The sequence below is a fragment of the Haliaeetus leucocephalus genome, unplaced genomic scaffold (genome assembly GCF_000737465.1).
Source record: "Haliaeetus leucocephalus isolate CR32 unplaced genomic scaffold, Haliaeetus_leucocephalus-4.0 Scaffold206, whole genome shotgun sequence".
Lineage (NCBI taxonomy): Eukaryota > Metazoa > Chordata > Aves > Accipitriformes > Accipitridae > Haliaeetus > Haliaeetus leucocephalus.
Window position 1 is genome coordinate 6,252,847 of NW_010972642.1, and position 18,732 is coordinate 6,271,578.

Consider the following 18,732-nt stretch of genomic DNA (forward strand, 5'->3'; position numbering starts at 1 on the left):
AGAACATGTTATGCGGGAGTGAATACTTGACTACACCACCCTGTCAGGACAATGAAATGGAAGACAGCCATAGAACAGAAAGGAAAATGGGGGAAAAAAAAAAAGAGTTTACCAATTTAATCTTAGCGTGAGAATGTTAGGCATGTTTTTATCTTGCAATATCTGTAATAGCCTACTTGGGATTTTATGGATAAGCGATTTTATTTTCATTTTACAGTAATGTGATTAAGACTGATTTCAAATTAATTGAGTGATAGCAATAGCAGTGTGCATTGAATCTATAAACTGTGTGACTGTAATAAATATCTACGCTTATCTAGCATATTTTTCATCCAAAAGATGAGAAATCTTTTGCAGAGATGATGTACAGGCCAGTTAGGAAAGCTGCTTTCACAGGAATTAGAATGAAACATATTAGCTATTTAGCAGTGGTAATAAGAAATGCCCTTAGCTGATGAGTAAAGTACCAAAAGGCACATCTGAAGTACAAGGGTTCCGATGCCCTCATCTGAGGCAGTGAATCACCTTGTGTGCAGGTCAAAAATGGAACTTGATCTTCACAAGGAACACAAGACCAAAGGTAGCATTTCAATTTAGTTACAGGTGCACACTAAACACATGAGGTGTAACTTCCTAGCCAGCTGAAACTCTCACAGCAGAAAAATGCTGTTCAACAAGGCAGCTGAGACGAAGATGCAGGATCAACTGTGCTCTATTTTATTTGCCCACAAGCTGAGAAAGAGAAAGGATGTGACAAAAAGGGATGTGAATACTGCAAATGGAAAAAGGTTCTTTCAACCCAAATGACAAGGCGTAACAGCATAGCTGGTGGTAACTACAGATGCAGACTAGTAAACCCCTATGCTGTCAGATCTAAGGTCACTGTCCCAGTATAAGCTCTCATCCAGCATGAGAAGCTTACTGAGAACATATAAAAAACATGGGAAACAGAGATAATTTCCAATTTTATCTTCTCCAATTCTATTCACAGCAATAAGGTTTGAGAGTATCTGTGTTTAGGGATGGGGAAGAAGAGGACAGAGGATGAGCTACATTAGAAATCTTGAAAGAAAAACTTCTGGGTAAAATATTATTTATGAAAGAACAAGCCTATTAATACCATACTGACATGTATCAGAGTGATGCATTATCCCAGAAAGCAGCAATTCTTGGGAGTTTTTAAAATTGTTTAAAAACTGAGAATACAAGTAGAAATTTGCAAGAAATAAAAGTGCAGTGGATCCCAACACCATACTTTTTCCTTAGTTCTTTCTTTTCTTACAGCTGCAGTGCTATGAAATAACAAGGCAATTATTGTTTTATCTGTTTTTCAAAGTCAATATTATGCAGCAAATTCTTACCAAAACTAAACAAAAATTTTAGAGTTTGTCCTATTATTAGTTAATACAGATTAACTTACCAGAGTAAGTTTGGAGTAATTTTGGTTGGAGGGATCTCTGAAGGTCACCTGGTTCAATCCCCTGCTCAAAACAAGGCCAAATTAGAGCAGGTTGCTCATAGCTTTGTTCAGATGAGTTTTGAATATCTCCAGTGATGAAGACTCCTCAGCCTCTCTGGGCACCTGTTTCAGTATCTGACTCCATCACTGTGAATTTTCTGCTGATTATCTCATTAGAACTTAGATTGGAACATGTTGCAATTGGTGTCTGTTGCCTCTCAAGCTTTTACTGCACACCTCTGAGAAGAGTCTGGCTCTGTCTTCTCTGGACCTTTCCATTAGATAGCTGAAAGACCACAGCATGATCTCCCACGAGGCTCCTCTTCCTAGGCTTGAACATACCCAGTTCTCTCTGCCCCTCCTTTGTATGTCGTGTGCTGTAGCACTTAGTCATCTCACCGGCCTGCCTGCTGGACTCACTCCATTATCCCAATGTCTTTCTTGTACCTGAAAGCCCCAAACTAGACATAGTATTCCAGGTGCAGCCTCACAAGTGCCAAGCAGAGGGAAACACCACTTCTCTTGACCTGCTAGCTGTGCTTCTGCTAATACAGCCCAGTATGCATTTGGCTTTCTTCACAGTAGCATAACACTTCATAAGGTTTCTGCCAGTTCATTTCTCCACTCTGTCAAGGTCACCCTAAATAGAAGCCCTGCCCTCTAGCATATACTCCCCATAACCACTCCCCTCAGCTTGCTATCATCCATGAAATTTTTGAAGGTGTATTATGTTTCATCATCACATCATTAAAAAGACATTAAACAGTGCTGATTCCCCTCTGAGCCAGTCATCTCATCACTGAAAGAAGATTGGTCAGGCATGATTTGCCCTTGAAAATCCATACTGGCTGTTCCCTATCACCTTCTCATCCTTCAGGTGCTTGGAGATAGCTTTCAGGAGGATCTGCTCCAAAAACTTCCCAGGGCATGAAGTTATACTGACTGGCCTGCAATTCCCTGGATCCTCCTTCTCAACCTTCTTGAAGATGGGTGTGATGTTTGTCAGTCATGAGGAACTTGTCCTGACAGCCATGAGCTTTTGAAGATGATTGAAGGAGTCCTCGCTGTTACATCAGCTGGCTCCCTCAGCAGCCTTGTATGTATCTGATCTGATTCCATCAACCTGCAGATTTCTAATTTCTTTAAATGGTCTGTAACTTCATCTTCCACTTCTGTGGGTAATGCTTCACTCCCATGACTCTGCCACTATGCTCAGGGATCTGAAAGGAGTCCTTATCAGTAAAAAAGGAGGAAAAGAAGCTACTGAGCTCCTCATTCTTTTCAGCAACCTTTTAAAAAGGTCTCCTGCCCAGCTGAGTTCTCTATAACTACCATATTATTGCTGAATCCAGGGTCTGTTGAAGCTTTTAGTACTGTCAATTTTGGAAACATTTGCACCAAGACTATTTTACCATAGACACATAAATTCACTGTCTGTCCATAGACTTACCTGGCTTTTATTTAATAGAAGTAAAAATCTAGCTATTTGGGGGGATAAATTTTTGCACAGAAGTTAGCCATTAAAGAAGAAAAAATAACCTTTAGATTTTATTCCTTTGACTAAATGTGATGTGACACATATGGGTTAGTCAAAATGTTTAATGTTGCATGAAGTTTGAATGATAATTTCACTTAATCTTGTGATGATGACATGCTAGGTAATTTGTTAACTTTGGGATATATGAACATAAAGACATGTTTTAAAATGTCTTCTAGAAATAATGTCGTATTTTGATGTTTCAAACGTATGGTAAAAAGCCATCTTTTTAGTTACATCTGAAAAAAGCAAATTGTGAAGGATTCCTCTAATCTCTCAGAGCACTTGACTTGGAGCTCTTCAAAATTCACAGCATACTGTTGACATACAAACATCCTCCCTGGTGCCATATCCAGTCACGTGTCTTTCTAATGCTACCTCATTTCGAATCCCCATAGGAAAGCTGCACACTTTGTGGATACATGTACTGAAAACAGAGCAATAATACAAAAAGAAAACCAATTCATCAGTGTTTCATGTAATTAAATTAATTTCAGCAGGTAATAGGAAAAAAATCTGATCATGTGAGACTGCAGAAAAGTGAGAATTCTGAGATGATGTACCACTGTGAATAATTTTGCTTTAAGATGCAGTGAAATGAGGCAAGAAAAGAGGAGCTTTGACAGAAAAGCTACAGATTCCACTTCAAACAGAGGAAGAAAGCTCTGATAACCACTATACCTAAAGCAAACTCAAAAAACTATGCTGGTGACCTGTTTTAAAGAACACCAGAGTTCTATTTTGTGCCCTACTCATTACCACCCAACCCTCATAGCCAAAAAGTCTGATGCCTTCATTTCTTCCTTTCCCCACTATCATCTCTAAGATGCCTTACTTCTCCTTACTCACAAGGAACAGACAACTCTTACAAGCAGAGTACTTCTTAGTGTAAAAAATTCCATAAAGCCATTTTTGCTCTAAGAAGAATTAAAGGAAACATATATTAAATAGACAAAAACTCTTAGAGGTTGTTATCTTTTAGAGATGACCACGGAAATTTAAATGGAAACTTCTTTGAACACAATGTATCTGGCTCTGCTGAGCTAAAACTAACCATTGCTGACTTGACATGCTTGAAATTTTTATCATTTCCTGATGTGGTTAATGACCAGCATGGTGGCAGAATCAAGACCTGAGTCTTCTGAAGGTAAAAAACTAAAGAGCCAGCCATGCTTCCAGTGAAATTTCTCCTGACTGCCAAGGCGCTTTCTCAGTGCTCAGATACACAGCTTCCTGGAGATATAGTATATAATGCAGTGTATAAAGGTATTTCCATCACAATGAAAACCCACATGTACCATAGCCTATACGCCTGTAACGAAGTACTCTGCTTTTTTTTTTTTTTTAACAATTACTGAATAGTATCCTGAGTTTCCTGTATTTGGTTAACTTTCTATGCAATATTATCTGTAATTTTCTTACAGAAGGATGATATGTTTTAAATATTTCTTTGGTAGTTAGACATGTTCCATTTAACGTAAATTTAGGACTCTGGAAAATTGACTGAAATAATCCCCTCAGATTTACTTTTTTGTTTTTACTTTGATTTTATAAGGCTACACTTGAGTTGCTACGCTGACATTTAATTTTACATGGACACTCATAGCAGACTTTTATCTGGATTCATGCCACCAGCCTGCACTCATCTAATCACCAAGCCACTTTGCTATGTGGAAATAAGGTTTACAGTGTTTTTTTATTACTTCCTATTGCATCATATTCTCTTTGGTATAGCAAAAAAATCGAGAAAACTTCTTTCTCTTAAGATCCAGATTACTTGCTTCAAAGATGACAGACAGTACAATTAACCATGTGATGTAGACTATTAGAAAACCTGACAGTAGAAAGCAGGACACCAAAAGACAAGCTGCCTGCGGGTGGCCTCCTGTCCTACTTTCCAGCTATTTTTCTATTCCAGTGCTATGCTACAAAGATAAATTGTTGATAAATAACATGTTCAACGTTATTCAGCAGACAGGATGCAAAAAAAAGAAAAAATTGAAGCAGTTAAGCTGTTTAGTATCCAATTTGAAGCTAGAAATATTCCTTTCGCTTTATCAATATAGCTCATTCTTTCCTTGAAAGTGTGCAGTTGCTCACAACAGCACCTGGTTTTGTCAGTCTTGTTATCTTTTTCCATCTCAACTTTTGTGACATGTATACATAAGAACCACTTAAAAGAACTGTAGCATGTGACTTCATGGTATTTTTCTATTTTTTTTGCACTGCTGCAGGTAATGACACCAGAATAGTGTTATTTGGCTTGTTACTCTTGAACTCAGCATTGGATAGTTCTTTATTCAAAGCTGTCATCAACAGATACTTAGCAAAAACTCCTTATGGAAAATTGCTTTAATCCCCACGCCTTCCAAGATTATTTTATTTACTATGAATCAGTATGACATCCACTCCAGGCTCTTAAGACTACTGAGCAGCCAGTACATGTCATAACAGCAACAGTGATGCAGATTATGCTACTATGTTCTGATTCACTGAGTTTATCAAAAGGAGAGATGATGAAAGCTTAATAGACAGATCAGAAAATTCAGAGGTTTTGCACTGATTACAGTAAGCAAAGCTGTTCTTGATGAGAACAGATATAATTGAGAGTATTTCTTCCTGTTTCTAGAAGACAGGCATAGCTAACACATTTTTTTCACATATTCAGTTATTTTCCAGGAGACACATTTTCTTTGATGTCTGAAAAAAATAACTGCTTTACACGATTAAGAGAAAAATAAAGTTATGGCTCCCCTAGTAGCTTTCAATGTAGAATATAACTTCACAGAACAGCTATTTCTTCATATGTCGCAGTTAACAGTAATCAGGCAAACACTGAAATGCATAGGAAAGAAAATGAGTGGTACTGCAACCCCTGTAACTTTCCTGCTTGTCCTTAGGAGAATCTTCTCATTGTGTTTCTGGCCAGCAGGGATTTTGTAGTTCCAAGAGCACTTACTCCACCTATTCCCTTACACTCTTGATTTGTTTTAACAAATATATGAAAACCTCAGCAACTAGCCATCATAGCAATCAATTTTAAAAAATGGAAAAAGTAAAAAAAAAAATAAAAATCAATAAACCCACTAAGAAGCTATGAGGACAGAATGGAAAATCTCTTTAACATCTTATCAGAAAACATTTCAAAGATCCTAACACTTGGCCACCTCAAACCACAATCGTAACTTCTCTAGCCAAATTTTACAATACACTTTAAATGAGAGAAATAAAAGTTATGGTTACATTGTTTGGGGAAAGAGAAATCATGCCAGGTCTCAGAAAAAACACATCCAAACCACAACCTAGAAATAGTTCTCCCTCTTGTTCACGACAAATTCCAGCATAGGTGCAAGTATTGATAAAAACCTATAGCCATATGGACTGAAGCAGAAGTATCTTTGACAGATGGATTCTATAACATTTAGGACTTTGTCTGCCAGACAAAGCACATCAAACTCCACTCATGGTGGCGACCAGCAAATACAATCTCCCCAGCAGAATTCCTGTTCATGCCAGACACTATGTGTATTTCAGAGGAGAATGCTCACAGGGCAGAAACACTTCCTGGCAGTTCTGTTCTTTGGGATCTGAAGAAAGAGGGTCATTCAAGGACAGCCCTCCTCTCCCCAGCAATTACAACTATGCCAGTATGACACATTGAATACAGAAGGTATTGATGGACAACAACATGATTAACTTCCAATCTTTATCCAGTTTGTGGGAGGAAGGAAAATACATAGCCAAGGCCACAAGTGCAACATCTGTGCCAAACCAAGGTCAGAACACTGACACAACTTAAAGGCATCAGCAGCATCACAGCATCGTGGGATTCCACATGCCACCACATTTTTCACAGTGTTAATTAAGAATAGAAAAGTTGGATGTTGGTCGATAACTCAGAACTTTAGTCATTAAGTAGTAGCTTACTGGCCAAAGACACTGCCTGAAACAATTATAATCATTCCTTTGTCAGGAGTCATGGACACTTTCTACCAAACAGACTTTATCAGCAAAGACTAGAATCCAAAATGGTTTCAGAGCCTTTCAAAGGCAACTGGGGGTCATTAGATAACGTACTCTGACTTGTACTGCATAGGCCATAGACATTTACTCCTAGCTACTCTACTGAAATCCCCAAATCTATGTTTAGCAACTGCTTTCAAAATACAAAAAAACCCCAGATCCATGGCTGAAAGACTTCAAAACATGCTGTCTCTCTTGGTAGGGTCTTTTCAGTAGTTTATCACTTTATGCTTTCAACAAATTTATCCTCTTGCTAATTTACTTACCTTTAACCCTCTGCCCTTGGTTCTTTCTGACAGTACAAAACACTCAAACTGCGCCAAAACTAGTTCTGCAATATCAGTGCAAGGTTTCAGACACAGACGCAATGATAAAAATCCAACAGTTAGAGTATGTATGACTAGTATTTTAAATGAACTAGTTTTGCACTCAACAGCGTGTATCAAAGAATATGGCTAATGTTCAATCTTTTTTTCTTCTTGAAGTAACAGATAAAACCAGTAATATTAAAACTGTCTTGCTTCAGCTTCCTGTTCCTGTAGTTTTTTTCCTTGAAAGGGTTCATTGGTAGGACTTCCCCCTTCTTCCCAGTGCACTACAACATTGATTTACAGTAGTTTGATATAAATTCTTTCCTTCAAGTACAAGCTTCTTCTAAATGTGCACCTTATCCAACCCATCCTCCTACACAGACTTAACCAAATCTCTGATCTTTTATTTTGTAGATCATGTCATTTGATGTGCAATCTTCTGTGAGATCTCAATTTTAGCTGAATAGACAATAGTCTTGTAAACAGCCTTATTAAAAGTGAATACTGACCTTGAGGTGAGGCTGAAGGAAGCAGCAAATCCAGGAAGGAGATGCGAAAGAAAAAGAGTTAGAGTTTGTGAAAACAGTGTCCAGAGATAAGACAGATCAAGAATACAGGACAAAACAAGCAGATCTAAATCAGGTAATGACACACAGACACACAATCCTTCACAAACACAGAGCTGCATGTTTTATAGACATCTAAAAAAAAAAAAAAAAAAGAAAAACAGACCTTTACATTAGATTACACCATTTCACTTAGAGGCAACTTTGTGTAGAGAAAATAGTCTCCAATACATAACAGTTCTTGGAAAAGGGAAATAATCCAACTGTAGCAAACTCTAGATTTACAGCACATCACTAGCAAGTATCCTTCTTCCAGAATTCTAACATTTTGAAAATGTGGAGTTTGATTGTCTTAGATGAACCCTAATGTGTTCCTTTATGCCATCTTCTAGGGACTTATTTTCCCTCCAGGAGCAAGACACATTTTTTTTTCACTTTTCCTGCAGATGACCCAGACTTGTCAAAAGGGAATAAATAGAATGGAGAAAAACCCCAATGATGGAGTAAAGTCTTCAAGACCTGAAGACCTGTCAAAACTAAAAGTTCATCTTTCTTAATTTTGACATTGAAGCCACCCTTCCAAAGACAAACAAAAAAAGCATCTGCCTCTTCTTCCTGCAGTGTTGCTGTCTTAATTCTCCCATATAAGGTGCAATCTAAAAACAATAATGACCAAACAGGCATATTTTTGACAGTTCTCTCCAACATCATTCAACAGCAGCACTGACCAAGACAAAATGCTGGAGTTCCCTGTATAACATGAGATCCCATAGGTTCATTATTGCTTTTTTTTTTTCCCCAAATATCTCCAATATCTTTTCATAGGCATCTGCTGTCAATTTCACTGATAACAGCAAGGTAAGTCAACAAGGAGCCATAAATACAGATCTTTTTCATCTGATTTTAAACTTCATTCTTTTTCAGTCAATAGAAGAGAGAAAAAGTAAATGTTCTTCTGTCCAAAGTGGCAATTTGGCTTCTACAACACATGTTGTACTTCTCTCATGGCAAAATTTCACTCTAAAAAGGCAGGATATGGTCTGGAGAAAAATATTTCTATAGGATAGGCTAAATACTATATGCTTTATTACTCTTGGTATATGGAATCATGTAAATGAAGTCTTTATTTCTGGCATAAATTTTACAAACAACAATGTAGGATACTGAATTTGTACAAGCAGAGGTTTCAGGGTGAGGTACAGCTGAGAAGTGTATTGTTGGTCCGTAACAGATAAACTAGTGTAAAGATACTTTTACTTGGCTTTTAAACTAACATTCTTCAAATCAAGTTCTTCAAGGACAGCTGTTGTAAAGGCTGTGTTATTTGGGGATTTTGGGAAAGATAAGACTTGCAAAATGCCAAATACCACATCTCAGTTTTGGATCTTGAAGTTATAATGTTCCAAAAGTCTCAGTTAATTCATATAGAAAAGCGTGTAACTAACAAATCTGACTGAAATCCAAGAGTACACTCTCTAAGCTGAGCTGCAGACCTATGACTGGTCAAACAATTTAACAAAAAGGAACAAAAAAGTTGGTTAGATATGGGAATAAATAAGGTAGGGGGGAAAAAACTTGACTTTTTAATGACTGTTATTGAATTTAGATTATGAAAGTTTAAGACTTCTCATTTTGTGTTTCAGGACCCTTTGTAGTTCCTGGTTCTATTTTAATGATGTTGTGATATTGTTTCTTCAAATTAACAGTGAAAAAAAGTACATGCTAGAATTCAGAATAGCCCTGTAGAATTTCAATAAACTATACTGTTCTTTCAACTGCTATTAAAGGGTTTTTTTTGCTGGCACAAGATGAAGGCAAAACAGTACCTGAAATGCTATGCTGAGGTCACTTGCAATTTTCTGTATGCTACAGAAGTATTATTTAGCCAGCTGCACAGGATTTGAATGGAAAATAATTACTGCTACATCTTCATTTTGTTATGGAATAAATTCTTTCTTCCAAAGAAAAATACATTTTGTGTAATTGCTAGCCCCCTTTTTGATCTTTTTTTTACAGGGTTTCAAAATATTTTTTAAGAATGTGGATTTTTAGAATAATCATAACATTTATCCACACAAAAATGAGGAAGATGTCCAAAAGCACATTAAAATTAGAAAAAATCTGGAACTATGCTATCACTCAAACTGAAAACAAGGCAGACACCTGAAATTGCCAGCTATTAGGAAGTCAATGGAGATCTGCTACAGACTGGAGGTGAAGCCTCAGCACACAGGGCTACATCAGTGAAATTGAGCAGAAGAGCGAGCAAGCATCTGCCCCAGGAAGCAGCCCCAAGCAAGCAGGATCAGATACATACCGAGACATGCTCATTACAGAGCAAAATAATAGTTTTTAGTTTGCGCTATTTCCCTTCAACCAAGAACACACACTCGCAGCATTCCTTACAAGATCCAGTAGCAGCATTTCTGCCCAGCCCCATTAACTGTCTGCTTCGATGCAACAGTCACACAGGGAGACGATACAATTCTTAACACCAAATGGTAGTCTCGCAGAAATCCGTTTTCTTTTAAAATGGCATCTCATTAATTTTAAAATATTGCCAACTTAAATCTGATTGCTGGGTGCAGATCAAAAAAGTTGGTGACATGGGAACACTGTAGTATTTTAATTAAGAAATATATATATATATATATTTAAAAAGCTGTTGATTATTCCAGCTATAATTGTTTCCACATGCTTGTATATTATAGGGAGTGGAATGAGTCTGTTACATTAGTCTCAGATGTACTTAGGAAAAATTTTGTGTAATGATTTCTAGTCAACCTTTGAATTTCACTTGTTTGACAGTGAGTGTTTGTGTATATTTACTACTTTGTTGTTCCTTCAAAGCAGTCTGACAGAGAATAATACGCACTTGATCTTCCTTGTGTCAGTCAAAGCAGAAAGGCTATTCATGTTTACCACTTTTGACACCTTTTCTTGATAAAAAGAATGATGGCTGGTCTTTTCCTTTCTTTTTAGTTGATATTTAGAGGCATGGGAGGAAATGGAGAGAGGAGAGAGAGAGAGATTTGTGTGTGCGTCCCTGTGCACATGCATGCACGGATCTGAGAGCACAAACATGACCATGGCCATGGAGCACTAATGTTGCAGTTTCACTGGCCTACTGGCGATTATTGGATTTTTCTTTTGTTCTTTCTGTATTCCAAGACAATGTCAGGAGTTTAGTTTGTGAGTATGGATACCCTCATATCGCTTAAAGATGTTGACTGAAACAAAGCCACAAAACAGCTTTGAAGAGATGTAGTCAAGGCAGGTACCAATGTAACCCTGATATGCAAACTAGGCTCATTATTTACATGATGTTCTTTCTCCTCTGGTTTTATAATTATTTTAACTATATCATAGCTCTTGCACTCTACCGATCTAGCAGTTGGATTAGGAGATATTTACTAAATAAAACCCATCATTGCTACAATGCAGGCAGAGTACAAATCATCAGATGACAAGTCCTATATTAATTACAGATAATAGAGTTAGGCATGAGAGGGAATGCTTGATAACCACCTTGATTTAATGATAAAAACAAACAGGACTTTACAGGAAATTTGGCAGCAAAAGAAGCCTTCAGAAAAGTTCACTATCGGTGCTTCTCATTACTCATAAATGTTTCTCTAGTGTAGGGTCATTCTTGGAGGATCCAATATTGGATCCTTAGTCTTGGATTAGTAGACAAACCAAGCTTTCAGCCCACTGCTGAATTTAACAAAAGGAGATGGTCTGTACTCAGTTCTGTAGAGATGAATCGCCGTTTGATAGTGTCAGTCCTGCCTGCTTGAACATGGAAACAATACTAGGGCAAATACCCAGGCTTAGGTGGTTCAACGATGCGATAGCACAGCAGGCTCCTTCAGCCAAGGCCTGCACCAGCCCTGACCTCTCACCATGTCAAGGGCTGGAACTGAGGTTCTTTAACCTTGTTTTTTAGAACAGCTGTTTCTGCAATATCACAAAGTTTCAGTTTCTCCCAAAACACAGGAAAAGGGAGAGAATGGGAAATAAAAGACAGTGAAATAAAGAACAAATGGAAAAAGGATATTCCATTATATGAAAAAGGTGAGGATGGATTGAGAAGTCACCATAAAAGCACTATGATGGCTTTTTTATCTGGTGCTTTCTACAGATGGATCTGCAATTACTGGCAGTGTCTTTCTCTCTCTTTTCTTTTCTTAGAAGTAGGTTTCAAAAGCGATAGTGAGTTTGAGTGTTGATCTTAAGACACTTCAACAAAGGTTGACTTTCAGAGGGCAGACACTTGCCTTCTGAAAATCGGCATGCTTTCAAATGTCTGAAGTTAAATACCTGTGAAGTAAAGGTGCCTGCATCTTACATTCTTATCTGTTTAGAGCAGTTATGTTGATAGAAAATATATTATTTTTTTCCTCTGTCAAACATGATGTGGGACTTCAGGTGTAATGTTCATTTTGTATGAAGATAAAGCAAGACTGAGAAGAAAGAAATGACTTCTTCATTCCCAGCTTGGAAATTCTGAAAATCTTAATATTCAATAGATCTGTGTGCTCAGAGGTGGAGCTGGACTAACTAGAGGCCTGACCACTTCTTTCCATTACAAAACTTTGTTCTCAGTTGCTTGCCAAATATTAACAAATTGTGCTGAAATTTTCCATGGCAGGTGTCAGCCTCACCCAGGATTTTCTGGGGACAATTTCAGCTATGTCATTCACACACCAAAGGCAGCATTCTTGTGGAAAAAATTTGTTTCTATGGTTAAAGACAGTATCACTTTACTGTGATACATAGGCTTACGTGAGAGGTGAATTAAAATTACATGGCAATCTTCATTTTGGGATGTCCTAAGTTTTGAGTGATTAAACTTAGAATCTTTATATTCACTTAAGCTATGGATTTTTAAGGGAAGTGGATGAGAAACACAACAACAACAAATTCTGCCTTGTAATAATACCATGAGATAAATATATTCAATTTGCTTTTATGATTTATGGTACCAAAATGGATTAAAGTATTTTAAAGTAATATTTAATTATTTCAGTTCTTCCTATGCCTGAATCAGAGTTCAATTTATTTTTTGAGGACTTTAATGAGTTATGATAACACAGAATTATAGTCATAGCATCTCTCAAGGTTAACTTGAATGGTGATGATAATGACTTTACAAAAAACCTTTTGTTCTTTAAGTTGACAATGACCCTTTTACTTTAAATTACTTATATGCCCTGATGTGGTTCTTGTTTAGGAAATCTCTAAAAAAATTATTTAAAAATTCACGGAAACAACCAACTTGAAAACCAAAGACAGTTATTGTAAGATACAAGTAGTGGTTTGAAAATATGTATTTCAACTTCAAATTGTTGACTTAAGCTTAGGGCATAGTACAGTTTCCTTTACACTATTCTAGGAAACCATAAAGTTGATGGAACATGCAGTTAATTTCTCTCTCCATCTATCCTTCATAGACCACTACACAAACATATCACTGTCTTAAAGATATACAGAGTAAGATACTTCCTTCTACTGTCTGCATTTTTCAGCACTCCTTTGAGATCACCCCATGTTTTTTAAACTTTTATTTTTATTTACTGTTGAGAAGAAATATATAAGATGAGGAGTATACCTTTTGGCTGCTCCACATCAAATATTTCAAAGTTTCTTCTTGAACAGGGCATCCTTAAATTCTTTTTAGAAAAATGCCCCAAAATCTCTCTCTTAAAATAGCCATCATTTCTAGCTGTCCTTAAGGGGACTGCTGACATTCCAAAGCTGAGTACTATCCTCCTTTGTTCCCAAATCAAAGTCAAGTTCCCATCAGAAAAAAAATGATAGTGCCTTACGTCCTTACAAGGACTACCTATGATATATAGCGAGCATGCCAAATTAAAATAAATTTCAAGTCTGTAACTGGAACCAGGACTTCTATATATATTCACTCAGTGCTTACTTCTGAAGCAACATATACATATATATTTACTGCCACCTCTCAAGTACAAAGTCAGTTCTTAGTTGCAGAATATATACACACAAATGCCTCTGTGTGTAAACTACCCATCTGAAGGCTGTGATGGCCATGTCCCAGATGATTAGCATTATTTTTCTTTCTTTTCTCTTCTTTTTTCCTTTTTCTTTTTCTTATTACAGGGTAATAATCACAATAAAACTCAAGAATAAGTCAATACTGACCTCTATCAATGACATATTTTAGACCACTTGAGTTTTAGCTGGTTCAGGCAAAATTGATAGTGGAAATTAGAACCAAAGATAAAACCCAGCAAGAGAATTAGTATAAAAAGCAACAGCTTCTGTCGAGTTTAAATCAGGGAGAATAGCAGCAAACCTCCTTTGGACTGTGGTCATAACCACTGTGACATGAGTTGAACGCAGAAACTGTTAGAGCTTGTACTTGACATAACTAGTTCCTGTTTGACCTAAGAAAAAAAGCATAATTGCAGCAGACCCAAACAGCAGCAGCACAGCAGCCGGGCAGCCAGCGGTGACATTCCACCCCGTAGGAAACAGAAGCCTTATAGAGCACTCACTTTCCCAGGAAGTCCCACACAAACCCCCCTACGTGTTGCGGTGCAGGGACCGACACCTGGTAGGGAGGGTGCAATTTGCGGGAGGCGTGCTTTCTGAGAAAAGGCATAGTCAAAAAAACCCCCGCACATACAAAACAAAACAACTCGTGGAACCAGGACGTGACAGTATAAATGGAAAGAAAAAGCAAGGAAGGAAACAAAACACAAAATGAAAAGTTACAGAGAGACAGGAGATTATGGAATGGCAATACAAAAAGCAAACAGTTAGTTATAAAGAAAGCGAATAACCAGACAGCTACAAAACCCTCTACACCACCACAATTTGGGGACAGAAACAAAACTTATAGGGCTGTTCACCCATGGAAGAAATGTGAACTTATGGCCCACCTTCCCATGAGAAAAAGCAAAATCCTGCCCACAGAGAATATAAATTAATGAGGTTGTGCTTTCAATCTCATGTTGACTCCAGAGTACTTTTCAAACTTTTGCATAGCATGCACCATATTTAACACATTATTTTTTGATATCTTTCCACCCATTCACAGCTGAAAAACAACACTCCCCACCCAGTAATTGCACCAGTTACTGAAGAGTGGAAGCATTTCCCTCTTTATTTTAATTTGAACTGAAGGCAGCTTTGCCATCATTGAAACAGTTTTCTGCTTTCCATTTCATCTTCCTCTCCTCCTACCTTTTCTCCTTCTCTGTTCCCCTATACATACCTCCCTAATAGGTGACTCATTTCTTCTCTTCTATGGATGAAACCGTGTTACTATTTCTCTTCTCCTGATGACGTATGGTCTAGTTGTCACATATAACTAGCGTAAGGGAAAACTCCAGGGAGAGACTCTCTCTTTTGAAAAATCCCATTTTTCTTAGTACAGTTATTTTCTGAATATGACTTATTTCTTCTCATCTTGCTCTACATGGAATAATAACAGTTCCTGATAGGCACAGAAATATTCACTTTTTTGCTTGCTGACAAATGCTTCTGCAAGCACTAGGGTTCTTCTTTGTGCAGAAGAATTTGAACAGCTGTAGAAGCATTAGAAGTCAAGATAATTTCTATCTCACTCTGCATGGACCACAGTTTAGGAAGGACTTTTACAAGGCAAAATTATCTATTCTTTTCAGGAAACCAAGACTCTAGCTCTAAAATATCCATGTAGTGTGCCTGGATATATCACTTCAGCCATGAAAGAATACTTTATAAACAAGCATGGTAGATAAAACCAGGACCAACCTATACATTTAATAGGCATGTTAAAATCTCTGCTTTGTGTAAAAACTCACAAGGAGAAAGCAAGCTTTCAGAGAACAGGGGTTTGGGTGAGCAGCTGAAAACAACTAAGGCCAAATAGCAATTTCAACAATTATTCAGAAAAAGAGAAATTACTAGTTAAAACCTCACTACACAGTATCTGAAACCTTCTACCTTTTTCTCCAGTTCTGTGATTATATTACAGTTCCACGAAAAATAATTTCAGATGTTGATACTTTGCTAATTCACCACACTAACAGTATGCACCTTAGGTCTCTAGATCTTGATGACTTTTTCCATTTCCACTTACAGTGGTTAGAGAACATGAATATTCTTAGATATTTTTTTCCCCCCTTGATTTACAGAGCTGCTGGCAATCACATAATAACAAAAGTAGTCTTTTTTTGACATAGCTGAAATACTTATTCTAATTACTAGAAATAGAAGAAGACATATTCTATGTTATCTCAGTACTGGTAGAAAAGATGACAAGTTAAAAAAAGAAGACCACCGCTCTATTTTTTTATAAGAGCGAAGATTAGGTGGTAAGAAGGAATGGATAATACTGAGTAGTCAAAGTATTCACCAAATTGTTACAGAATGATGTCCAGTCATTTGGGGGTTTTATGCTTTCATTGATATAGCAAGAGTTTGGCCTGTGACTGAAACAACAAGAATCTACCACAGTAACATGAAAAACAATAATTGCTTTGCAGATCTCTGGAACTGCATCTTTTCAAAGACAAAGTTCCTTTCTAACTCTTTGAAGACTGGGTGCCAATGCTTTTATCTGTAAAAGAGATGGAGGAGCATCTTCATTTCTCTTCTTTGTTATTTTTGCTTTATAAACTATAAACTCTTTTGACTATAGGCCATTTATATGTGTTTATGGGTTTGACACCACAAGTTCCAATCTTGATTAGAGTTTCTGAACGCTAATGTAATAAAAAAATCAGACTTGAATTAAAAGTGTGCATAAGAAAATTCTCTTCCTTCCATTCCAATCTTCTCTAGGAATCAGGCTGAGGAACGAATATTTCTGACTTGCTTTTCCTAAACAGCAATTATTTCTGTACACAGAAAAGATTAAGGCACTATGAACATATTTCTTTCCCATACCTTACTTCTAATAGACGTTTGATGCTTATACCCTGATCCCTAGTCAACTTGCATCCCCTAAGATGGTGATGTGGTAAACTTCACGCCCGAGATGGGTGCCTCTAAGGGACTGAAAAAAATCACACGGACAAACATGACTTGTAACTGCTATTTAGCTTTTTCATGTCTATACTTAATGTATCTATTCTATCAACTTATTGTCTGAATGTTCTGCTGAATACAGCATGTATCAATGGGCTGAAAGTTATATCACTTAGAAAAAAAGGGAAGATGGGTAAAAAGGACATATCCTCACTTCTGGGTGTTCAAGCTTACATCACAGGTGTAGAGAATTTTGGTTAAATAAAACAACAACTTAAAGAAAACTAACACGATGCCGCCTACAGTCACAAAGAAAGAAGAAACCCAGATGACAAGTTGAACTGTTTCAGAGCTCTGTCACTTTCAAGCAAACAAGAATGGACTTCTTAGAAAAGAGTTTTTCAAATCACTCAGAGGGGTTCATAATTTGCCTATCATCAAGTCAATGAACAATAACCATTGCCATGATGCAGAACCTGAAATGTCCTCTACTTAATTGCCCTAATCTTCCTGACACTAAATGCAGAGCGGTTAAATAGTGATAAGATAGAATTAGAAAGACTATTCTGGCACAAGGAAAATAGGAATAAAAAAATTTCCATTTTGCTGTTCCAAGTTAGGGATTCTTCACTGCAAATGGTGAAGTAAACAAAAAAACCCAAACAGGTATTACTGCTTAGGAACTTCTCTCTTGGCCCACTGTAAGGTAAGAAAATGACAGAAAACAGAATCTGTTTCAGGTCTTTCCCAAGATCTACTATTTATACTTGTGATACAAATGTCATGGAATCATAATAAATTATAATTTTTGGTTGGGACATTGAAGTCTAGAAAAAAATATTTGAGCACCCTGGCTCCAACAGAAAGATCAAAAATGCTGAAAAGTGCTGAATCACATTTCATTTAGACAAAAGCAAATCTGTTCATTTGGCTTCACATAAGCCAAAGTTTACCTGTGTCCCTACCAGTACAAAGACTTTCAATGCCACTTGTCAGAAGAACCTGAGTAACTAGTATCACAAGCTCTTAAAAGTCATTTTTCTTATTTGTTTTTTGGAGAACCATGCCTGAGGAATTTATTAAATCAAAAGAACAAATTGTTCTCCAAACACACCACAGCATCAGCAACTTTTCCTACCATCTCCGTTCCCCTACAGCTCTATCTACACTTCTAGTTCTATCCGTATCAGCCCTGTTTTTGAGCAGCCAGGTAATGAAAGCACACAGTAAGACACCTTTTTGCTTACAATCTACCAAAATATAGGAATGAAGGCAGAATAAACACACTTTCCCAAAACAGGCACTCTAAGACAATAACAAGACTTTCCCAAAACACCATATCTAAGACAAGAAAAACGGACTGTTATCTCTAACTTTAACCAGCTCTTTTGCTCCTCTAGTAACTTTATACCATTCTCACCTCTCCAGTTCTGCTATCTTTTTATCCTTATCATTCTTCTCATTTTCCATCTCTTTCAGGATTTCCAGAAGACGATCCACTTCAGCTTGAGCCTTGCTAGATTCTTCCCGATACCGTGTTACCTCCCTTTCCAGCTGCTGCATACGATCGCTCAGCTCTGGGCTGGCCCTAGCCTCCAGTGTTGCCTCATGAGCCTGTAAGAAAAAGGTTCAAGAAAAAACACTTCATTCACATGTATGTATTTTACAGATACTATGACAACAGCAAAACACTATCTAGATATCTATTTCAAAACGGCAATATTAATTACTACACAGAAATAAATATACAGTGCATATGCTACTTTTAAGTATGGGAAAATACTTTCTAGGAAAAGAAAAATTTAGAAACAAATTTAATATTTTTAATTCAGTCTAAAAAAA

The 18,732-nt window shown here is 37.1% G+C and overlaps 1 protein-coding gene across 1 annotated transcript in view; it reads right to left on the reverse strand.

Annotated features, from left to right (window-relative positions):
- Window positions 1-18,732, reverse strand: part of ERC1 (ELKS/RAB6-interacting/CAST family member 1) — a 294,179-nt gene that overhangs the window by 149,823 nt on the left and 125,624 nt on the right. Inside the window, exon 12 of the mRNA XM_010566193.1 lies at window positions 18,311-18,504. Coding sequence (XP_010564495.1) covers window positions 18,311-18,504 — 194 coding nt within the window. The remainder of the gene's footprint in view (window positions 1-18,310; window positions 18,505-18,732) is intronic.